General features: G+C 41.0%; 1 protein-coding gene across 1 annotated transcript; it reads right to left on the bottom strand.

Annotated features, from left to right (window-relative positions):
- Positions 1-1377: 1377 nt before the first annotated feature.
- On the bottom strand, positions 1378-21989 carry LOC308433564 (uncharacterized protein C5orf34 homolog; the record flags this gene model as incomplete). The annotated part of the gene is made up of 13 exons (XM_080933658.1): positions 21866-21989; positions 18902-19184; positions 18588-18677; positions 16347-16993; positions 14559-14660; positions 12984-13107; positions 11761-11852; positions 10632-10701; positions 8575-8745; positions 6557-6651; positions 5105-5203; positions 3304-3344; positions 1378-1574 (listed from the first exon to the last, which is right to left on the bottom strand). Exons 2-13 carry the CDS (start codon positions 19100-19102, stop codon positions 1378-1380), a joined length of 1929 nt encoding a protein of 642 aa, XP_080789784.1. The 5' UTR covers positions 19103-19184; positions 21866-21989.
- Between the last annotated feature and the right edge of the window lie 3783 nt (positions 21990-25772).

The raw sequence follows: 25772 nt of genomic DNA, 5'->3' as shown, positions 1-25772 counted from the left end.
GAACGCCTGCTCCCTCACCGCTGATGTAATAGCGAGGGGGTGAGAATTCCTTCTCTTCTAGGTTTGGCAGGCTCTCCCCTCATTGATTCTTTCTTTTTCAGCCCATTTGGATACATACCTAGCCAAACAGAGCCTGTCTGAGCCTTTAGAAACTCCCCAGCACATTTTCCTATCACCTGCCTTTTGTTGGTCATTTCCCCACTCTGCAATCTTGCTCCTGCTCTTCCTCAGCAGGCTGGCCCTCAGCCCTCATCTGTTCTTCATGGCTGCCTGTGGCCACTGAGAGCTCTTCATTATTAAATCTGAACTCTTACTCTTTGTAGAGGAATTTTAATCTGGCAACATGGCTGCTCTGGCAAGAGATCACATCCAAAGACCTTCTAGGTCTGTGTGATCTAGCTGGAATACAGACACACCTTTAGTCCCAGGAGACTGAGACAAGAAGATCTCAGTTCAAGGCCAGCCTGGTATAGAGCAAGTTTCAGGTAAAGGAAAGTTTAGGTCCAGGCACGGTGGCACATACCTTTAATCCCAGTACTCAGCAGAGAGAGGCGTGCAGATCTCAGAGTTCTAGTCAGTCATTTGGGTTGAGTCAGTGAGTTGAGTTTGTGGCAGTTCAGTTTGTGGAGTTTAGAGGTAGTCCTTACTGGGACAACTGTACAAAGATAGGTTGCAGAGAGAGAACAACCTAGACATAGGTGAAGACAGAATGAGCCAGAGATTGAGAAGGACCAGAAGATTAGAACAGAGCAGAGCAATTCAGTAAGAAGCCGAGAGAAAACTGACATTGAGTCAGTCAGCTTGGAGAGGAGTCTGAGCCAGAAAGCTGAGTTGAACCAGCCAGCCAGAGTTCAGAAAGAACTAGAAAGGGTGAGCTTACTCAGCAGTGAGCCTCTCCTGTGAATAAAAGGTACTTTACAACTCTCGATGGAATTGACTCTCACTTACCTCCCCATTGTCTGTGCGCTCCACTCTTTACAGTACTGAGACGAGAGCTGGGGAGAGAAGGAAGAAAGTCTGCTATTCAGTTCTACTGGATAGATTAAATTGCAAATGGCCCAATGTACAGTTCTGCACATTAGTAAAGAAAATTGGAAATTAACAAACTCCATATGATAAAAACGGCAAAAACATAAAACTTTCTTATATATAAAAACGTAAGAAATGAAATAGTTCAAAATTTCAAAACTTCAAGACTGTTCTTTATTCTTGAAAAAAAAATGTATACATACACAAACAACAAAATTTACAAGCTAAACAAAATGCAATCAAAGTGAAATCAGTTCTATAGAAGTAACATTTGTAATTTTTTGGGTTAGGAGCAATTCCACACTAGTAATTTGAAACACCGGTAAGATTTTATAATACTTCCATATTTTACTTTCTAGAGAGTGACAGAAGATAGTCGATATCCTGAAGGATGTCAGAAGTTCTTTTCAGTGCTACTGACACACTCTCTTCACTAGTTGCTTCTAGCAAGGTTTCTGAAGATCCCGACTGACAGTGATCAGAAAAACGCTGCTCATTCTTCTTGCTAGAAGTCAGGTTGAGGACACCACTGTTTTCCAGCAGCCCTGAATGACTTAGTTAAGGTGCTTCCCCCGATATTTTTTATTACATGATTTGATTTTCAGAAAGCTTGGCTTTTGTATGAAAATATTTCTCAGTTGCAAGGAATATCTATTGAGTTCATGATAGCAATGGAGACTTCGGAGTTTATGGAGTCCACCCCTTATGGATGAGGAAACCAGTCATAGTGTAGGCAAAGTGGGACAATATGTGTGTTTGGATGGCAATTTAGTAGGAAAGAAAAGAAAGCCTCGGTAATACTTCTTAACCTATATTTGTTAAAAAATAAAAATGGTACTACTCAGCTATCAGAAACAATGACTTTATGAAATTCTTAAGAAAATGGATGCATCTAGAGAATATCATCCTGAGTGAGATAACCCAGTCACAAAAGAACAGACATAATATGCAGTCACTGATAATTGGATACTAACCCCAGAAAGCTCTGAACACCCCAGAAACAACTCACAGACTGTGAAGTTCAAGAAAAAATAAAGGCCAAAAAAAAAAAAAAAAAAAAAAAAAAAAAGAAAAAAAAAAAAAAAAGAAAAAGAAAAAGAAAAGAAAAGAAAGAAAATGAAAAACCATTATGCTTAATCTTTACACACCAAGAAAACTTAGACTATTTCCAGGTTACATCTTGTTTTACATGTACTTTATTCTCATTGTAATTAGTAAGATTTTAATGCATACTATCAAGCCTTTAAAAAAACAAAGTACTGACAAAAATGTATTCATATACTTTTATGCAAAAATGCTTAAAATCTGTACATTTATCTTTGTTTTTTTAAAACAAAGTTGTTCAATTTATAAAAAAATAAGTAAAAGTGAAAAGAGTAGGAGTTATAAACAATGAATGTGATGCATTTTTTAAATTAAGAAAGATCTAGAATAAAAGAAAAATTGACTTCTCTTACAGAACTAATTTATTATTTGAGTAAAGTTATATAACTAATTTTTTTCTCACTGAAACAACCTTCCTGGAGGGGAAGAGGGAGCTCACAAGATGCAGAAGTAGGTAAAACACACACTTCCCAGGAAGTGTATAAATCTTACAAGGCTCAGAAAGCCCCTAAAAGTTATAAACTTCACAAGGCACCTTGCCAAGTCCATATAAGCACCAACAGTTGCTGGACACAGGTGACTCTGAATAGGTGAACTACTTATAGATTGTTCAGGGAACTCCTGAGATGCTGTTTTATGAGTTGTCAGACATCCTTAGATTTTAGGGGATTGCTGCCTTTGAGTCATCATGTTTCTGTAAAGATTCTGTCAACCACACTCCTCTAAGTAATCCTAGGAAACTCATTAGTTGACCATGTTGGATTTGGGCAGAATTGTCCATTTGGTCTATTGTTGGTCCTATATGGAATGAATAAATGTAGGATTTCCCCAGGAATAGTTACACAATAGTAAGATTACAGAAAAATAAGTGACAAAATAAATTCAGATGAAAGGGTTCATAATAAAGTTGCAGATATATTTTCAACAGCTATAATTTTAACTATAATTATGTATAAGAATTTGTCTCCAAGAGACTTTAACCCTAGCTCACCGTTCCTTATCCAATTCAAACATAAAAGTCTAAATGTCAACATAGAAAATATCTTAGATATCATCTGACTTAACAAAACTCAGCAACATGTATGTATGCACTCATAGTCATAAAGTGCAGTCATTACTCAGCCCTGACCGAATATTTCTGAAGTATAATACATTTTCGTAAAAGGATACGATTAAATTTCTGTATTTTCTCAAGCTCAGAAGCAACAGACCTATGGAAGATAGAGGATGACACAGGGCTGTGGGCTTGGACCACACATGACAGAAAGAGGCAGAAGGTCAACAGTACGAGGGCTGGATAGAAAACTGAAGCAGAGCCCGGAATGTGGATGTCATACCTTGTCTTCCCCAAGTCAGAACACTGTACAAATACCACAACGTGACTACCTCTGAGAAAGTAATGAGGGCACTGTCTGAAAACGACCTTCATTAAGTTATTAAGACACTGAATCATCAGCTAATGATGGTAAGGCAGAAAAAATAGTGAAATACGATACGGAGAGCTACTTCCTGCGTGATCTCTTTTCTTCCTTTTTATGTATCAGTTTTACAATCACATGCACTTTCCCTTCTTCCTACCTGCCTGAGAAACGTCCTTGCTGTGAACCAGGCTACAGCTCAAGGATGAGGCATCTGCCAGGTCAGATCCTGAGGTGTCTGGCACACTAAGATTACACCTTCCGGTTTCATTTGATCTATTCTAACAAGTATTCACTTAGGCAAGAGATATAAATCAGGTTTAATGTGTGTGTCCCTTACAACTTCCTTTTCAAAAGCTCAGCAGTGTAGTACTTCCCCAATATAACGATACCCTGGATCTGATCCCAGAAGGAGGTTTCTAAGAGAGGTTTCTAGGGCTGCAAATTCCTGGATAAGAACACAGCTCTTGTGGAGGAATATGAGTTTCACTACCAGTGCTCATGTTAGGAGCTCATGTCTGCCCAGACTGTCATGTGTGTGCTGGGAATGGAAACTGTGTCCAAGAACAACCAGTGCTCTCCACCGCTGAGTTTGCTCCAGCCCTGAATGATCCTTTCTCTGTCTGCTCAAGTGACTCTCTATATCTGATGCTGCTCAGACATTCGTGTGGAGCCCAAGCCTAGTCTCCTGAGGGATTAAAATACTTGCTTTACTTTCTAATTTGCTAATTAATTTGGGACAAGAACTAAGTATGACAAAAATTATTTGAAAGTCCATTTTTTAAAAATGTATGTTACTTAGTATTATTGTATTTTCTTTAATAATACTAAAATTTCCACAAAAAATTATCACAGATAAAGAGCCATTCATTTTGATATAAAAATGCCAATGTATATTTCTGTATATCAGATAAAAAAGTATTTTTTCAAGTTTACATTACTACAAAGCATTTATGAGTTGACTATTTTTAAAGTGAAAAGGTTTTTGGTAAAAAAAGCTTCAGGATCTCCCATTTACTACTTATATTGTTTTTACATTTATTCACTCTGTGTGTGTGTGTGAGCGTGCGTGTGTCTGAGTGCATGTGTAGTCAGAGGATAACTTCCGATTTACATGGGTCTTGAGGACTGAACTTAGGTCATTGGTCTAAGGAGTAAACCTTTACCTACCGAACTACCTTACCAGCCCTTGTTCTATTGCTGTGAAGAGACACCATGACCAAGGCAAATCTTATGAAACAAAGCACTTAACTGGGGGCTTGCTTATAGTTTCAGAGGCTTAGTCCATTGTCCTCATGGCAGGAAACACGGAAGCTCACAGGGACCCGACTGATCCAGGGACAAAGAAACCTCAACATCTATGTCCTAGGGACACACTTCCTCCAACAACGCCACACCTCTTAATCCTTCTGATCCTTTCAAATAGTGCCACTCCCTGGTAACTAAGCAATCAATACACGAGCCTATGTGGGCCTTTCTTATTCAAACCACCATAACTAATTTTTAAGTATTGGCTCTTATTCAAAGGTTAAGTTTACAAGAAATATAAATACCAGTTTTCTCTGAGAACAGGTGAGTGATGTGTGGTGGACACCTGTCGTGGACCAGACTGCGTTATTCTTCTGCACCATGATATTACCGATGCCACATATCTGGAAAGAACACATTACAAATATTTGATAGGAAAGCCTCTTAATTCAAATAATTAATATGTATAGTAGTAAAACTGAATTATCATAAAACAATTCTTGGGTTCTAACTTACTATGTAGTCAGAAATGACATTGAACTTCTGATCCTTAATGACGCAGGTTGGAATTACAGGGTGTGTCACCACTCCTGGCTTTAAGGTTCTTTTATTATTTTTTTCCCACCTTGTATGCTGGGGATGGAAGCTGGTCTAAGCTGAGGAAATGCTTTACTACTAGATAAACTCCTAACCCAAACTTGTATATTCTTTACAAATACATAAGGAATGAGAAAAATCAATAAGACAGTTTGGAAAAAAAAGATAAAAGTTTTAAATGGCAGTAAAAATTTCTTAATTGTATTCAGTAGACACAACCTCTTTTACATTATTTATAAAGAATAAAAGAATCTTACCTATATTTAGAATATTATAAAGAAAACATCTAAGTTAAAACACAAAAGAAATACTTGCTCTTCATTTAAAGTTCAAATGTAAACGTCTTAACTTTTTCTTTTTAGTTTTTCAAAGTGAAATTCCTTAAGCTTATTATGAAAATATATTTACATAGTCTATGGAAGCATTTGCCTACTAAAATTTAAACTTGGAAATGCTCATTAGAGCATATACACACATATATAAGCACACATACATACATACACATACACGCACACATATGATGAAATGTAACTTAATGAAACAAGATTAAAAATGATCTGAAGAGCAGAACCATTAAGACATCTGCTAGACATGCTGTCTTCCTGACAGAAACTATTTATAATAGCAATTAAATGTTGGAGCTTTGGGGCCGAAATGAGGCCATCTACCAGAAAAATAAATTCGAGATGCTCAGCAGGCAGTCTGTGGGCACTGACAGGTCAGGTTGCTGTCACGTCAGGACTCCTAGGGACAGTTTTAGACTGTGACTAAGAGTGAGCTCCATTAACTGAAGGCTATATTCCTAAAAACCCAGTTTAAGCATCATCTCACTCAGGAATAACCACCAGATAGTCTATATCCACCACAGAAAACATACAACTTCATTTGCAAATTACACCTTATTTCAATTTCGTTAAGGAGTTAGAATAATTGCCTAGCAAAACGAACCACACTCTACTCTCCATGGCAGGTCAGACATGTTGGAAACATATTTTGAAAAAAAAAGAATCACTTGCATGCAAACAAATGTCTAAAGCTGACTTTATTGATTTCATCATGTGAAAACTATGAAATCTAGGAAAACTAAAACTACATATAAGATTTAAATTTTATTTACACTCCAGCAGTTAAAACATGAAGATGAAACAGTTCTTCCGTACCTTTCATACACACCAGGGTGCTCCGTCTGAATTAACTGGTCCTGTCCATCAGGAAAAGTTAATCTGCACCAGCCTAAGCGGAGACCTTGATCTACCTTAAGAAGCAAAAAGAAGAGGCAAGAAGCTTTATCATTCTAAAAGTAAAAACTTAAACACTAGCAATCTGTTAAAAAATAAAGGAGTAGAGGAATCATTCAAATTTTATTTTGAGAATCATCAGACAGAACTTTAAATGGCTTGTGGTATGTTTAAGTCATTGCCTACACAGATAGTTATCAGAGAATGAGAATACCAATCTTTCTTGTTATAATTAATGTACACACACACACACACACACACACACACACGACTATATGTTGTACTTTTCTAACTTTTGCTAGGAAATTCACTGAGGTTCATAAAGCCTCTTGACAAGATTTTAGATTTAAAAAGTTTGGACCCAGTATGGGATGGATCCCCAGGTAGGGCAGTCTCTGGATGGCCCTTCCTTCAGTCCCTGTTCCAAACATGTCTTTGTACTTCCTCCTGTGAATATTTTCTTCCCCCTTTTAAGAATGACTGAAACATCCCCTCTTTAGTCTTCCAACTTCTTGAGATCCATCCTATATACTGTCACCAAACCCAGACAACATTGTGGATGCCAAGAAGTGCATGCTGACAGGTGCCTGATATAGCTGTCTCCTGAGAGGCTCTGCTAGAGCATGAGAAATACAAAGGCAGATGCTCTCAACCAACCCCTGGACTGAGAATGGGCTTTCCAAAGGAGGAGTTAGAAAAAGGTCTGAAGGAGCTGAAGGGGTTTGCAACCCCAAAGGAAGAACAACAATATCAACCAACCAGACCTCCCAGAGCTCCCAAAGAGTAAACCACCAAGCAAAGAGTACACGTGGAGGGACCCATGGCTTCAGCTACATATATAGCAGAGGATGGCCTTGTCAGGCATCAAGGAGAGGAGAGGTCCTTGGCCCTGTGAAGGCTCAATACCCCAGTGTAGGAGAATGCCAGGGTGGGGAGGCAGGAGGAAGTGGGTGAGTGGAGAAACACTCTTATAGAGGCAGGGGGATGGGGGGAGAGGATTCCAGAGGGGAAACCAAGAAAAGGGGTGATAACATTTGAAATGTAAGTAAAAAAAATATCCAATTAAGAAAAGAAAAAGAAAAAGAAATGGAAGGAACACTCATTCTGAGACCACAGTCACCCTGGTACCTAAACCACACAAAGACTCAACAAAGAAAGAGAATTTCAGACCAGTTTCCCTTATGAACATTGATGCAAAAAATACACAATAAAATAGTTGCAAACTGAATCCAAGAACACATCAAAGACATCGTCTCCCATGTCACGGCAATCCTTATAGCATCTCTCACTTCTCAGATATTTCTGTTATGAAGAATTTCTAATTTTCTAGCTAAACGTCTGTCCAAATTCAATCAGTGTTGGAAAAAAACGGTATCTATCCTTATCCCTTTATAACTCGTTCCTGATGTAATGGGTGCTCCCATGTTAAACTGTTCTATCAGTGCTGTAATAAGCCACCTGCTAATGTCCATAGGGCTTGAGGACATCTCAATTTACTCTACAAGATACTTGCCACAACACATTTCTACAGTGTACATTATATGGAAGGCATACCATATACATTATGTGTAGTTACATGCTAAACATTACTGTCACCCTGTAGGTTTCTTAAGTAGAACACAAGCACTATTTGTATTGTTTGGTCCCTAGCACTCAAATGCTTCACAACTGCCCGTGACCCAATATTAGGGATTCTGATACCCTCTTTTGATCCCAAGAGCTCCTAAGTGCACACTACACATAAACTCACACAGGTAGACATAAATACACAGGAAAAAAAAACTAAAAATGTGATAATTTGAGATAATGTAGTACCGTTTTCTGTTCTGTTTCCTGTAGATAAGTAACCAATCAGAATATATTTAGACTATAAATGACAGCATAGCTAAGAACAATGTATTATATTTGAAAAAAATCTAGAATATAGGCTTTTGACTCACTTGTCTCTTTTCAGCAGAGGAGCTGAGGTCCCAGCTCAGCGTTAGTGTGACACCATCCAAAAAGACCGCATGAACTTTGTCATCAGAGTAGGCAAGGAATCTCCCCACGCCCGGGATGAGGGATTCTTTCAGAAGCACGGGCAAGATATTGCTAACATTTACTCCAGGTGCCTAAAACCAAGTAAAGCAAGATAGCATAAGACAGTTTTCCATGAAAGAGATTTCAGTAATTATTAATGAACTCTTGAAGCAACTCAAGAGTCTTACTCAAAGTTGAGTGCTACAGACTTTACCCTTAGTTTATCTTTTCAAGAACTGCACAGCCAAAACTGTCGCCCTAATAAGATTAAGTTCTTATATCTGGGGCTGGAGAGTTAAGAGCACCTACTGCTCTTCCAGAGGTACCGAGTTCAATTCCAGCAACCACATGGTGGCTCACAACCATCTGTAATGGGATCCAGTGCCCTCTTCTGGTGCGTCTGAGGACAGCTACAGTGTACTCACATACATAAAATAAGTAAATCTTTTATAAAAAAATCTCATATCTCTGTAAGCTACCACTCTGCTATAAACTTTATGTAGGCAAAAATTATGAATTATAATAACATATAGGTCTATAATCAAATAATTATGAAGTCTGAGAATCATTTCCTCTAAGGCAGGGCCAGAGAATTTACTTTTACATTTATAAAAATGTAAAATATGACACTATTATCGTTTTTATTGACAGTGCTCTTACATAAGCTCAGATCTGATCAACTCCCATCTCTCCCTCCTAATTAAACAAAGAATCAGCTGAGCACGGTGGCACACATCTGGAACCCCAGCACTTGGCAGGATAAGGCAGGAGGACCTCAAGTCTGAAGCTAGCCTGGGCTATGTAGTGAACTCAAGGCCAGCCAGGGCTACATATCAATATTCTGCATCCAGAAGCCAAAGAGAAGAGGAGTGGGAGAAGGTCGCACAGCTCTGTGGTAAGAGTGTGACTGGCATGTTCTGAGCCCAGGTTCACATCCCACATGGGGGTGAGGGCTGATGTGCATAAAGAAACTTCGATGACCCAGGAAGTACAGCAGGGACAGGGTGTGCTTACGTGATAGACTATCTGCCTAGACCACAAGGTCTGGACTTCAAAAAGTATACAGTAGAAGCCGGATTTCCCATCTATGAGGTATCTATTCCTCCCTCCCTCCCTCCCTCGTTTCTAAGTTTTCTGAGACAGGGTTTATGCTGGCTGGTTTTATGTTAACTTGACACAAGCTAGAATGATCAGAGAGAAGGGAACCTCAATTGAGAAAATGTCTTTATAAGATCTGCCTTTTCTTAGTTAGTGATAGATGTGGGAGGGCCCAGCCTCCTGAGGATGAGGCTACTCCTGAGCAGGCAGCACTGGGTTCTGTAAGAAGGCAGGCTGGGCAAACCATGATGAGCAAGTCAGTAAGTGGGGCCTCTCCATGACCTCTGCATCAGCTTCTGCTTCCTGGTTCCTGCCTGCTTGAGTTCCTGCCCTCACTGCCGTGACAATGAACCGTGATATGGACGTGACTGAAATAAACCCTTTCCTCCCCAGGTTGTCTGTGGTCATTGTGTTTCTTTGAAGGAACAGAAACCCTAACTAAGCCAGGGTTCCTCTGTGTAGCCTGGCTATCCTGGAACTCACTTGTAGACCAGGCTGGCCTTGAACTCAAGAGATTTGTCTTCCTCTCCCCTCCTGAGTGCAGGGACCAAAGGTATGCACCACCACACCTGGCTCAAGTAGATATTTTTTTTTCTTTTTTAATATTTATTTTATATATGTTAGTACACTGATACACTATCTTCAGACACACCAGAAGAGGGCATTACAGAGGGCTGTGAGCGACCATGTGGTTGCTGGGATTTGAACTTAGGACCTTTGAAAGAGCAATCGGTGCTCTTAACCACTGAGCCATCTCTCCAGCCCAGGTATTTTCTTAAATACATACATTTACAAAGAACTTCTCACATGACTTACATGAAAGCAGTTGGAATGTGCAAATATTAATCCAAACAAGAAAACAATCTCACTTTCAACATACCACTTTCCAGCAGTGTAGACGGTAGTTGTGGCTTAGTGAAAGCTTTATCTTGGCACAGTGTTGAAGAATTCTGGGAACAGGAAAAATATTTCCTCAATGCTTGTAAATAATGACATTTTCCGTATTTCCAAACACCCGGTTCTGTGTGCAATGTCTTAGCAACATCATGAATGACATGTAACAGTTTGGATGACTGTGGTAACTCACTTTTCCAGAAGGGTTAAGTTCCTGAATGGGAACTTGCTATTATTGCCTTCTGGCCTAAATTTCGCCAGCTAAGGCTACTCCTTGGCCTTTTAGCAACAAAGAAACTCCATAGAGAATTTTCAGGTCCTCTTTTAAAATTGTTTACAGTAATTAGCTGTGTGTGTGCACCGACGTGTGCGAGTATGCAGGCATGTGTGCCGTCACACATGTGTAAAGGTCAGAGGAAACTCTGTGGATTTGGTTCTTTCCACCTTTATGTGCCTTCAACAGGTCAAACTCAGGCTTACACAGCAAGTGCCTTCCTCAGTTGAGCCTTCTTGCTTCTCAGATGTTCTAAACAGGTGACAGAGTCACGTGCCCAAAGGTTTAGTGTAGTCTAAAGATGGCCAAAAGCAGTCAACTATGTGTAGGAAATGAAACGGTGATATCTGAGCCTGCTAATCGATTTGAAAATTGTTTATAGATAACTTCATAAAAACAAACTAATTCATTACTGTGCTTTTTAACCAAAAGAATTTAAGAGGTGAAATAAAGAGAGAACCCATTCTTTGTCTTTAGTACACTCTCATAAAACTTCCATTTCTTTAAAAGTGGGAAAATTCTGAATGTATCCTCATATCTCCAACGTGACTGTAGCAACCATAAGGAATACCTTACTTATCCAGAGAGCAGCATGCTAGTTCCTCTCAGAACCTGTCACTTCCTATGAGGAAATTTCCCCACACTTAAATTTCAAAGCCAGAAATACTCTTGTAATGACACAGGTCATTCTTTAAATGATGAGACCAGAAAACGTGACAGACTAGTAGCAAAGACACATTTCCACTGTACCAACAAGCCTCAGTCTTACCCTTAACCAGAGGAAACACATCAAGGCATTCAGAAGTGTGATTTGTGTGGTCAGATGAATGTCACAACTCACCTGGTTGCCTGTTTAATCAGAGAACGTACAGAGAAGAGATTTCCTGGTCTGTCTGGAGGGAGGTTATTTACAGAATAAGTTTTCTCTTCTCTCTGAAAGTTTAAAACAAGTAAACAAATCTCAATAAATTTGACCCTTATTGCTTAACTATTTTTTTCCTGAGGTATGTATACATGTACCTGTGGCTGCTGGTATTATGTTAATTTGGGTATTAACATAATACCTTAAAATTTACATAATTCTTATAATTATGTTCAACATATATCCGAGAGAGAGAAAAGGTCCTTTTTAATTGAACAGAAAGGGGGATATGTGGCTGCTTGTATTATGCTAATTTGGGTCCCCAAAATTGTTTACATGAGACTTAGACACTGAGGGACCCTGACCCCTGTTGGTTCTGATTGGTAAATAAAGTTGCCAGCAGCCAATGGCCGGGCAGCACCAACAGAGGCAAGACTTTTAGGATGCCAAGTGAGGGAATGATTTTTTCTGGTTTTATCTCTCAGTAAGGGCTGTAGTCCCTAAGTGGCAAGCCACAAAAGCTGGGGCTGGCCCCTTCTTCCTGCCCCAGCCTATAGCTGTGGTAAGATGTCAAAAATGTCAGTTCCCGTCAAAACGGCAGCACCACCACAGCTACTCGGCCTGCAGCCTTCACAGGAGCTGTCTACTGTGGTGCACCTCATTTCCCACCTCAGCAGGAGCTGTTCCTTACAAGCTGTCCAGGTGGTGATGCTTTTTCTGCCTCAGCCCACTGCTGCCATGAAACACCACTTTAGGAGCTGTTCCACAAGAGCTTGTCCAAAGTGGCAGGACCTCCTCTCCAGCCCACCCCAGCAGCCCACAGAGATGGCACCTCAGCAAAAGCTGGCTGCAGCCAGGAAGGACTTCCTACCCTAATCCATGGGTCGGATGCAGAAAAAGGGGGTGAAAAACTCCAATTCCTGAGCAGAAACCCTACCAGTTCCTGAGCAGAAACCCCACCAACCCCTGAGCTCCCCAAGCTCAGGAATTGAAATCCTACCAATCCTCAAACTGGAAATGTGTGCTGTCAGAAGCTCCACCCCCTCAGAAATCCTACCTATAAGCACTTCCCTTTGTCCAATTCCCTGCTGCCCACTTCCCAGAGCAGAGGGAAGTAATGTTATATAGACAACAAATTTCCCATACTATGACTTTGGAAAGAGCTTTATATCAAAAATCTTGAGTTTTCATAGTTAACTTACCTTTCCTGAGTCTTCTTGGCTTGAATAATATGTGAAATAATTACCAAAATGAGCCCCTTCTGACTTGAAAACCGACCCATCACCAGGAAAGATCTCTATCGAGTTTACATTTTTATGGGTAAGCCTAGGGCAGAGAAATAATCATTTTGTTTTCTAATTAAGACTAATGCATGCGCCCAAGCAACCATTAAAACAATAAAACCCAAACAACAAATCAGACGAAAACGGAGACATGGGTACTTCTGAACCGAAGAGAAACAGAGCAAATGAAGCACCTTATGTGTTTATAACAACTAAGCTCAGAGCTTCTAGAACTTAGAACCCTGTCTTCATATCCCCATAACCATACCCATAACCACGGCAACTGGTACATGAAGAGTCACCAAAGCAATGTTGATACATAGAAGTTAAATACCATACTTCTAGGTTCTGAAAATAAGATTATTCTCCAGTAAATATGACTAGTGTAATTAATACCCGAGGAGTAACATTAACTGTCCGTGCAAGATGTGACCAATTACAAATGTGGCAGCCAGGAATAATCAAAGCATTCCATATACAATTACTGAAAATTATTTTTATTGGAAATTACTCTTATTAGAACAGTTATAAAAGATACCTCTTTCATATCTTGCTGGGACCATCGAGATGGCTCAGCAGGTAAAAGCACTTGCTGCCAAGCCTGATGCCCTGGTTCAATTCCTGGGACCCACATGGTGAAACAAGAGATTATTCTCTGACCTCCACACACATGCTGTCACACACACACACACACACACACACACACCTGTTGCCAGCCCCAATAAAAAATAAATGCAAATTAAAATACTATGCTGTCAGAGAGTGTGGGTCTTCATACAAAACAGGAAAGCCTCTGGCAACCAAAACCCATCAGGTATGCTTCTTAGCGCTAGTCATGGAAATCAGACTGCATCTGGCCAACAGTATCCCAAACTAGACAGTAACTGTTGTGGGGAAGGAAAGACTTCAGTGGAGTAGCAGGCCCAGAGCAGCCAGGAAAGAGCACCCTCAGGCTGCTCACTAGTAACACAGCGAGACCATCTCCGGTCCAGAGGATAGCCTAAGCCTCTGGTACAAACATTCCATTCAGTAGCAAGTCCAAATCTCAGTGGCTTTGTTAGTGCCAAGTAGTCTTGTAAACTTGGCTAACATGAGTCAGGAGACCTCTGTGCACACTAATAAAATTAGTTTTGTGACCTATAAAAGTAAAAACAAAACAAAGAGACCCAGTTGACCCAGCAAAACTGTTTAGAAGAATCAGTTTGCAAGTTATAGTCTCATTCCTACTGTGAATTAAGAAAGAAAAAAACGGGCTGGAGAGAAGGCTCAGTGGTTAAAAGCACTGACTGCTCTTCCAGAGGTCCTGAGTTCAATTCCCAGAATTCCCCACAACCACATGGTGGCTCACACCATCTGTAATGGGATCTGATGCCCTCTTCTGGTGTGTCTGAAGACAGCTACAGTGCACTTATATATTTAAAATAGATTAATCTTAAAGCTAAGAAAAGAAACAAACAAACAAACCTCCCAGTGCAACATGGGAAGGAGCTTTACCTGTATGTTACGCCCTTATCCCACACCACCTTCACAAGCTCGGGATAGGAGTACTCTTCTGCATCCGACCGTCTGTGTACAAGTGAGTCACCGAAGTTCCACCTGTGAAAATATGAGAATAACTCTGCTTGTTCAAAGTAACTGCCATCCAGAGTCAACACAGCAGTGCTGCCACTGAGCCACGCCTGCCTTCCCAGATCAGGGAATACACCACACTGCACTGGAGACGGTTCGGAGTGAGTCCTACTTGGCCATGTATCTTTTCTACAGCTCTCGTCACCTCATTAGTGCATCTCTGCACGCTACAAAATAAACATTTTACTAATTTTAAAAACTGAACCCGGATTCAAACCACAAATCTTCACTGACATGTCTTCCGTAGGTCAGGCATCACATTAACACACTGAGGAGCTAACGTCCCCAAAGTAGGTATGCTTCCTGCCCCACTGGAGACTTCCCATAGGGCAGTGTAGTAAAACAGTAATCACCAAGTCTAAAGAGAGGGGAGCCAGTGAGTGCTAGGGGCATGTAGGATCTAACGCATCAACAGTCAGTGAGGCAAGCACCCCAAGGAGTAAGGCTTAAGCTGAGACAAGGGAAGGAGAGAGAGAGAGAGAGAGAGAGAGAGCGCGCGCCTGTGAGAACTCCAACAATGAGGGGCCAGTTCAACAAGGGGAGTCACGAACAGGAAAGATGGCAGAGGTGAGACTATAGAGAAGGAAGCAACCAGATCATGGAAAACCTGATGCTCCATGTTAAGGAAAATGGGGTTCAACCTAAATCCACTTAAAGAAACATTTAATTTAAGAGCATAAAACCTCTTCTGGCTCATATTTACAATCCTGGAATTTCCAGTTTTAACTAGATATCTATAGCAAACTCAAAAACTATTCCAATATTTTATTTTAAGTAAAAAGGTGTACACAGAGACAACCTAGGATCAAATTCCAGTTCTACAAGTGCTAGCGATGTGAGTTGCTGGGTTACTACAACCAGTGCGTAAGCACACCAGTGTCTCCCAGTAAGTACTTTGTAAATGTTACCTTACAAAAAAAGTTACTGTGTCATTTATACAAAGTTCATGTTGCCAAGTTTTAACTATCAGATTATTCATCTTTGAATGAAAGTTAAGTTTTTGACCTACCATGAAGAGGTTTCCACATAATGAACCCCTCTTTGAAAAAGGTTAGACCTTTAGTCAGTTAACTAAAAGAAAATGGGTAGCCTTGGGGCTGATATCAAAGAAAGAAGCCATAATCAAAACTCTTCAGGTCCGTGCTCTAGCCTGATTCATGGGCTCCAGTGACCCACCATGGACCTCCCCCACCCCCGCTTTCTCCCAAAGAACTCTGAGCAGATTCCTGCTCTTCCATACTTTAATGGGCCTTTTAGGGACAGTGACGCCCAGTGACACTAAGGAGTCATTCAGTTCTCGCTTGCTCTACATGGCACTTAGTGCAGTATCTAGAGTGGCGTTCCCCTTCCCCAAACACTTTGTGCATAAACAGAGTACGAAATGCCAACATCTTTGCTAGGGGAATGATTTACTACCCTTTAAAATTAAAGATTTCAGTTAAGTAAACGAGCTTAAGAATAGTAACAGATGTGGCTGGGTGTGGTGGCTCACACAGTTTACCCCAGCACTTTTGGGAGGCAGAGGCTGGAGGGCCTCCATGAATTAGAGGCTGAGGTCACATAAAAAACCAACATCAAAACCAAAACCAAGTGATGCTTAAAGACACATTCTCCCCAAGCCTTGCTCTCTGCAACAAACCATTCTTGCTTTACCTGTGCACGTGTGGGGCAGGACAGCTGAGTGACAAGGCCCTGGGAAGGACGGAAACCTCTATTCTTCGTTCTTTAGCACTGCCAGAAGTCACAATGCTACTCGCTGGAAGGGCTGCATCAATTCTAGATGCAACAGGAACTTTGTCATGGAAACGAAGTGCTAAAGACAGTGGGTATTTCCACTCCTCTGGACAGGACAAAACAGACCAAGTCTGCCTGACCCACGCATACACACATCTGTGCTTTGTACGTGGGGAAGGCAGCTCCTCTCTCCCCTCAGTTTCACCCACACAACGTATGTCCGCTGAAGCATTTTTACATGTCAAGATCTGGTAATGAGGTTCGTTTTCTTTATTCCTTAATCTTTGTCCTGATAAATTCCCATATCCACAGACTTTGCTGGTCTTCCCAACTCGTTTATCTTTTGGGACTTGATTCTTTGTTTCGGTCAGTATTACAGATGAATATGTCTTCTGGCTCACTTTACACAAAAAATGTACTGTAAACTCATGCTGAGATCTGGGCAGGCAAAGGTATGCATGTCCATCCAGTGATGTTATCTTCACCACGCCACCCTCCAAATACGTGGTGCAGTCGTCTCTGTCAAGGCTGGGCCACTCTACTTCCGAGAAGTCAATGAACACACGCTGAATCGAGAGGGGGAAAAAGAACCCACAGTATTTTCTGTTACTGTTCAATTTTTTCCATACTTTTAATATTACCAGTATTATGTAAGGGAGTAAGGGTTTTCACACTTGTATTTTTACTACCTAGGAAATGAAAACTAGAGTCAATATACAGTTTTACGGACAATACTGGATGCTAATAGTGTTTCTCTTAGAAACACACACACACACAAAGAATGTTACCTTACTAGTGCTAAATTTACTTTGATCTAAAATGTTCAGTGAACTATTTGTAGACTACTCATTCTAAAAACCTAATCTGAAAGAGTGCAGCCATAGGAGATGAGGGAGAACCTGGGCGTGGCTGGGCTGTGCTATAGAAAAGCAACTGGAGCTTACGTGCTGTGGAACTAGTGTAGAAGTCACTGAGACAACAACACAGAGAATACGCTTTGCTTCACCCTACATACCCTGCCATAATGTTCTGTTTCAACATCAGCTAACGGCAATGGGGCCAAATGACCTCTCAGACAGAACAAATCTTTCCTCCTTAAAGTTGCTCACCTCAGCTGTTCTGCTACCGTAAAAAAAAAAAAAAAAAACAGATGTCTGGTCACGTGTGAGGTCCTGGTTCACACCCTTGTACTAAGAGTCATGTAGACTAGGCTCAAGCCCTAACTTCGTCACTTCAAAAACTTTCACAGATAACGTAAACTCTTCGAAACACAGTCTGTCTAAACAAGGGATGGGAATCCGGGAAACATTACCCATGCCACCCACGCTGGTACCACTTAAGTTCTGGTTTGTTTGTTGGAAACAGGATCTAATTACACTGACCACGTTAGTCACAAGTTTAGGAGGTCGGCTACTCCTCTTGCCTCAGCCTTTAAACAGTTTCAACATTGGTTCTAGTTCCTGGTCCAAAATCTTAGTAAGTGAAATTTACCATTATTCCCCCAAATAAAATATAAACAAAGTGAACATTTTATACTTAAACATAATTATGTACTGGGCTGCCCAGGGTTTTGTCAGGAATTGAGTGGCCTGGAAAGATGGAACCTCGGCTGAGGAAGTATCTCCATGATGGTCTGTGGACACGTCTGTGGGGCCTTTTCTTGGTTGCTGTTTCATGCAGGAAAGCACATTCCAGTATAGTGGATACCATCCCCGGGCAGTTGGCCTGGACTACATACAGAAGGTAGCTCAGCAAGCCGGAGACAGTGAACCTGTAAGCAGTGTTCCTCATGGTGACTGCTTTAGATCCTACCAGGGCTTCCCTCAGTGAGACTGAAAACTACTAGCTGAAATAAATCCTTTCCTCCCCGTTGCTTTTGGCTAATTTTTGATCACAGTACCAGAAGAAGCAAACAAGGCTCATATCTTATTGTACATCAGCAAGCACACAAAGTTTACTAAAATTTGTATGATACTATAATCCTTGACTATAAAGAAAATGTCGAGGAGTCGAAATCCAGACTTCTGTGCTCCTAAGCCTTGTGAACACAGAGGCCTGTGCATCTTACATCATGTGCTTATTTTTAAGTGCCAAACCACCTGTTTAATTAACCCGTACTCAAATATTACTCACAAAAATGTGCTTTTAGGCAAAAATCACCTTTTTTCTTTCAGAAGGTATGATGCTTTCAGATAAAAAAGGACATGCAGCTGAAGAGTTTCGGAAATCTAGGGCTCGCTGTAGTTGCCCCTATAACAAGAAATACAGATTATTTGAAAATTAGATTAGAATGGCAAAAGTCCAGTACCCCCACTCCCTTCACACCGTAGCAGCTTCAGCCACTGCGCGGGATTGAAAAAGAGGACTTTTAGCCTGGCAGTGGTGGTTCATGCCTTTAATCCCAGCACTTAGAGGCAGAGGCAGGCAGATCTATATAAGTCTGAGGCCAGCCCGGTCTAAGTGATATTACTTACTCGGTAGTTGCTAATCACAAAGTGTGTCCGCTGACGAATTCTCTCTGGTTGTTCTAGAGGATGTGTTGAGGGAGGAGGGGCCTTTTCAAAGAGGAATTCAGAGCCGCAAGGAGAGAGCTGCAGCGTGGAACCATCCGCATAGTTCACTTGGACCGAGTCTTCCTCATAGAGGACCATCCGCACTTCAGCGGCCATTCCCATGCCTGGGTATGCCGTGCTTCACACGCAGGCTGCAGGAAACGGGACCCAGCAGCTCAGGCACATTTCCTGAGGCTCAGGAGTTCTGTCAAGCCAAACACATATTTCCTAAAAACAGAAGGCAACACACACTGCCACTGTGTACCCTTTTACCTATGGGATCTAAAATAAACTTCCTTAACAAATTACTTTACATAAGCCCTAGGGGGCTGGAGAGATGGCTCAGTGGTTAGGAGCACTGACTGCCCTTCCAGAGGTCCTGAGTTCAATTCCCAGCAACCACATGGTGGCTCACAACCATGTAATGGGATCTGATGCCCTCTTCTGCTGTGTCTGAAGACAGCTACAGTGTACTCACATACATGAAATAAATCTAAAAAAAAAAGTAACTCCTATGACTTTACTTCACAGTCAAAGCATAGCCTGGAAGGAGCAGACAGCTCACAAAATCACAAACATTTTGTGGTTTACTGTTATTCAAGCTTAATTTTATATCTGATGCGCTCAGCATCTCATTTCTGATAAACCAATCATTCTTGGTAAGAAACACAGCAATGTGGGCAGGCACGGTGGTTCAGCATGTGAAGGTGTTTGCCATGCAGGCCTGATGAACTGAACTGTAGCCCTGGAGTTCCCCATGGAAAAGAGACAACAGAGTTGTAGCAAGCATGAGCATGCCTGCTCTCATACATCATACACACATACAGTAATAGTAATAATAAAATAAACAAAAGCATAGTGCATTAGTTTTAACACATGCAAAAGACAGGCCAAAGGAAACTGTTAAGCTTAAGGGAACAGACCATGAAAAACTACAAGTGCCAGAATACATTGCTCCCCAGCCTGGAACTGAGGAAGTAGTTAATCTAGTCTCTTCAATTTACTCCCACTTCGTCCATTCGACGTCTTACCCCCAAAATGACCTTTCTTACTATGCTTTCCACACCTGTGCGATGCAAAGGGGAGGTGGGCTTCGTTTATACTCCATTATTAATTAGGCAGATGCCTAGATATCCGCTCATCTGTACAATCGGGGAGTTACAGCACCACCGTGGTTTTAAGTGAGAAACTAGCCATGGCAGGTCTATGAAAGCTACCTTGTAAGAGCTCAGTAATTCTGGTGAAATGTTAACTCTTTTCTAACACAAACCCTGTCTCCTTCTATATTATGAGTCTCATCTATTCAAAACAAAAATGAAACACTGTTCAGAGACAATACTTCTGAGTTCATGTCAGTTTCCTATCAATCAAGTATACAGTGGGTTCCTCACTGCTAGCATCTCTTTCTCATCTTCATCCTATTAGGACCTGGCTTTCTCCTCTGCCTTCCCACTGGCACTGATTCACAACAGCCATTAATGTCTTTGTGTGCTCTATGTCTTCAGACCTCATCCTACTAGACCTACTCAGTCTGTGACAACGTTGTACATCACCCCCTCTCTCTACCCTCCTCCAACCCCACTTTGGGTTAGTAAGGGTTTCTTCTCTACTGCCACCTCTGTCTTTAATCATTTTTATTCACTACTTAAATCAAAGGTTCTTCAAGAATCACCTTAGGTTACTTTCATCCTCACCTTTTTTGTTTTTTAAGATTTATTTATTATATGTAAGTTCACTGTAACTGTCTTCAGACACACCAGAAGAGATCATTCAGACACATCATTACAGATGGTTGTGAGCCGCCATGTAGTTCCTGGGAATTGAACTCAGGACCTCTGGAAGAGGAGTCAGTGCTCTTAACCGCTGAACAATCTCTCCAGCCCCTTTTTTGTTTTTTTACATATGCACAATTCAGGCTTCTGGTAATAGCATTGACTTCCATGTCTTTGTTCCATAGAGAAACGGAATTTGATTAAACTACAAAAGCTCTTCCACCTAAAGCCAACTTCTGCAGCATCCCCTAAGTCCATTGTTTAGCTGGAGCCCATCAACCCTAGCCATTCACACACAGAATAAGATCAATAGTCCTACAGAGGCCACAGTCTAGCCCACCAGTCTCTTGTCTCCTTGGCTTATCATACCAAAGTGTCAGAACTCACATCTCAACACAAACACCACTAGCACAAAGGCCCAACATTATCACCTAAGCTAAACTACTCCACACATTGTCTGAGCTTATCCTTTATCCTCATAGACTTTATCACTATCTCCCACCAGTATAGAAACTCAAACAAAATGGACCTCATGTATCTTATTTAAAAACATATCATTGGGACTTAAAATACCATGAGGCAAAGAAAGCTGCTAGGGAAAATATACTTCCATCAAATACGGGAAGAATAGATGTTTCATCTAGGCTTTCTTCCTGTAACTAGCTTTCTACTGATTTTTAACATCTCACTTGAATTTGGCTTTTTACCTCCTTTTGTTGGAAGTTTATCTCTTCTTTCCAACAACTAATCTTTCTCCCATTTCTTCTCTCTTCAGTGCATCTCTATATTGCTGTCACAGGTAACTTCCCGCAAGACCACACTATCTGCTTTTACATTCTTGCAATGTGAATAAGCAAATACCATAATAACAGATGTCTACCCGCATAGCTCTACCTGGTACTTTAAGAGCAAATTGGTGTTCTGCATTCTTTTTATTCATGTTTGCACTCTTACCATTCAACACATTAGGTCTGGGGACTAACGAGCCGAAAAGCCTCATCTGTTCTGCATGTTGAAGGCTCGTTTTTCAAACAAACTGTATAGTTACCCGGGGAAAGAGAAAGGGGAGGGAAAACACCTTCAACAAGACCACCGCCAAACTTCTGACACTCACCAGCAGTTGTGCGCTGCGAAGTTGTTTTCCACTTTGAAAGGAGGGCAACCACGGCCTCAGCCACTTACAGACCTCGATTTTGCTCAAGTGGCAGTTTGCGACTGCTTCTCCACGGTTCCTTCAGAAATGTATTACTGAACTACGGAGAGAGAGTTCTTGATAAAAAAAAATAATCACATCTACGAAAAAACATGGGCACAAGAAGTGTTTCGATCGAAACACCCGTCCAGTCCTCTGGGGCAGCATCGGCGACCGGACGACCTAAACAAAACAATCAAAACACAAGGCGAGCTGCAGTTTGAACCTCCCGCAGCGAGAGGAAGGGGCGGTCTCCGGAAAAGTGAGGCCGGAAGTCCCGCCTCTTCCATTGCGAAGAGCGGTACCGGAAAAGGACGGGTTTTCCGGGTCTCGGAAGCGCTGAGATTCGGTGGGAATTAGGATTGTAGACCAGCCTTCTGCCCTACCAGGCACCGCTAACACAACGATAGGTGTTAGCGGAGTTTTAAAATTCGATAAAAGTAATTGAAGACACAAATAATTTGTTTTAAGAAGTTCCAGAAAATGTCTTCTAATTCTTAATTTATTGCCATTAGACATGCCTAGTACGTCAGCAATGTTCGCTGCGCATTAGCCCAATTCCAAGATGGGGATTGGAGAATGACTGGAAAGACAAATAATCATTCGATTAGTTATGGGTGTTCCTAAGATAAATAAAATACAGCGATCTATGAGAGACTATAGTCTGAGAAAATATTTCCACTAAAATCTGAGGGTTTGGGTTTTTTGTTTTTTTTCAAAGACAGGGTCTGTGTAAACCTGGCTGTCCCAGAACTCGCTCTGTAGACCAGGCAGGCCTCTGCCTCCCTAGGACTGAGATTAAAGACATGCTCCACCTTCTGGCATTGCCCCACTCAGAACAGAAGCCTTTTCTTGTTTACTGCCAACAGAAATGGTCTGGCATCCAGATTATATAGTGTCCACAAGACACTCTTGGTAGTAAAGCAGACCTCGTGTTATCGTATTGCCCTCAGTATGACCATGAGCTCAGTTGGAAGATCTCTCCACAAGGATATTCCATATGACCATAGCTCCAAATCTGAAGTTTTAAATGGGTGCTTGCTAAGTACAAGCAAAGGGCAAGGCTGTGTGTGACAACTCCAAGCAGTCTAAGGGAAAGATGATTTGTTTAATGGGCTGAAGCATGATTAGGGAGGACGGAGGCCTGAGGTAGTATGACCAGGTCGTTTGGATGGAGACAGATTTGAAGAAATTTAAAAATCTCCAGGCAACTTTTTTTTAAAAAGGTTTTTATTAGGAATACTTGTTTAGTACAAGAGCTTTAAGCAAAGGGATTGGGAAAACATCTAACTCTTCAATTAACCATCACTTGAATACTGGTAAGTAAACTCATCTCAGTCTGAAGACATCCTTGGACACATAGTTTTCTTTAATGACCTGTGACAGTATGCACTATATATCACATAGTTTTCTACCCCCGCCCTCTCCCCCTCTAATGTTTGAGAACCCAAATGGAATTTGTTACAAAGGATTTCATGCTTTGAAAGATTACTAGAGTTGCTGATGGGGAATAGATTGTGGGCAGCAAGGATAAACAGGGAACAGGAGAGAAACCCTAGAACGTAGGGTCTCAGCACTAAGACAACAGCTCTAGCAGATTTAATTATATTCTTGGGAATTACTGAACACGGGACTTATGAGAGTAAGACTAAAACAACCCAATTTTTCTGGTTTGGGCAAGCGGAAAGGTTGGAAAAGGTTATAAAAAAATAAATCGGGCTGGAGAGATGGCTCATAGGTTAAGAGCATTGACTGCTCTTCCAGAGGTCCTGAGCTCAATTCCCAGCAACCACATGGTGGCTCACAACCATCTGTAATGGGATCTGGTGCCCTCTCCTGGTGTGTCTGAAGACAGCTACGGTGTACTTATATAATAAATGAATAAATATTAAAAAATAAATCAAGAAAAAGTTTGAGCTAGATTTAAATCTTCTAAGTTCATTTGGTGAAAACTATAAATAAGATTTGGTTGGAATTAGGAGATGCCTACCTGGAGATCAATGGCCATTAACATGTTAATTGAAGATTTAAAAGAATGAACAAAGAAATGTGACATTAGAGCATTTAGGAGGCTGAAAAGTTGGCTCAGTGGTTGACAACACTGGCTGCTCTTCCAGAGGACCTGGGTTCAAACTCCAGCAACCACATGGCTCAAAACTCTGTTACTCCAGTTCCAGGGAATCAGGCACTCTTCTGGACTCCCTGAATACCAGGCACATACTGGTGCAGCAGACACACATATAGGCAAACCACTCACACATACTAAATAAAACAAGTTTTTTAAAAAAATTAAAAGAAACTATGTAAAAGAAGCCCAGAAACCCATTTGCAGAAGAGCATAAAGAGAAAGCAAATTACTGTCACAGATGCCTAGATGCTTTAATTTTCCTGTAAGTATAAAGAGGGTAAGCTGAAAACAGATTAGGTTAAGTGAGGCAGGGGCCAGGGCCACTTTACTGAGATTGCACACAGTGGGAAAGAAAACTTGGAAGAACAATTAGGAGACAAGGAAGTGGATAAATACGGGTAACTTGAGAAGTCTGACTATAGGACTCTGAAAAATTAGAAAACCAGATTTTATTTTTTATTTGATAAAAATGGCATGGGAAACAGCTCATGGGGAAAAAAAAAAAAGCCAGATCAGAAAAACAACAAAAAGAAACCCCAGCAAGCCTTAACAGAAGTCATCAAAGAGGAGGCAGGAAAATCTACTTGGCATGCTTCCTGTAGAGAAGATAAAGTGAATACATTCTTGTACATTTGATTTCTAATGCTTTCCCCCTAAAACAAATAAGGTAATGAGATTAAAGGAGGTAAGACCCAATTAAACACGGATGGAAGGAGCTCAACTATCACCAGTAAGCAGTACAGGCTGCCTAAGTGGCAGTGGGCATTCTGAATCCTGGCACACATCTACCAGAACCAAACCTATGACTTCTGGCTACACAGACACTAAAGCAACACAACAGGGCAGCAGCACACACGAGCCTAAGTCATTTCCATCTGCTAGAGTCTAGTCAAGGACCACCAGACTCCAGCCTGTCAGCTGCCTAGAGAGGAAGGGCTCCTGATGGAAGACTGAGGACGTCCTAAGGGGGGCGGGGATGCTGTTTCTGAAGCTAGGTAAGAAGCAGAGTTTGATCCAGTAATAGATGAACAAAAGCAATGCCTGGGCAGAGCTGCTTGGGAACAAATGAATGGTTCCACAAGGCGAGAGTACCAACCACAAAGGCATCTTAGAGCTGCTCTAGGATTTTGGATAACCTGTTAACTTTGCAGCTAGCTCTGTCTGTGACTGCCCTAAGGACCTGATAGGAAACGGACTTTTGTGTGACCTTTCAGCCATCAACAAGAGTTTACCTACCAAAAATCCCCCTCATTAAATGACAGAACCTTTTTAATATGGAAATAAAATCTACACTCATCTGTCCTCTTTGCAGGTAATTTTCAGTGAAATACTTACAGATTTCCCAAAGACTGTGTGATCTTATAAATTCTACCAACCTCTATGCTTCTCCATCAGTGTGACAAACCTCATCTACTGAGATATAGTATGTTTTTGCCTTCTAGGTAAGACTGAGTCAGAGTTGTTTACTTATCTGCTTAATATTAGTATTTCTGTTGTTACAACTCAAGGCTCACAGTGATTGACAATAGTGCCCATGCTCACTGGAGTTTGTTAATTTTCTAGGTTCATTTATGTTACTGAATTCAATTATTCAATTGGTATTGTGAGTTCTTTTAAACCTTTAATTTATTTCATGTAAGCAATCTAAACAAAAACTTCTTTAAGATACCATTTAAAAAAGTTAGAAGAAACAAACTAAGT

The sequence above is a fragment of the Micromys minutus genome (genome assembly GCF_963924665.1).
Source record: "Micromys minutus genome assembly, chromosome: 20".
NCBI lineage: Eukaryota > Metazoa > Chordata > Mammalia > Rodentia > Muridae > Micromys > Micromys minutus.
The sequence above is the reverse complement of the archived record's forward strand: the minus strand, read 5'-3'. Positions and strand labels throughout refer to the sequence as shown.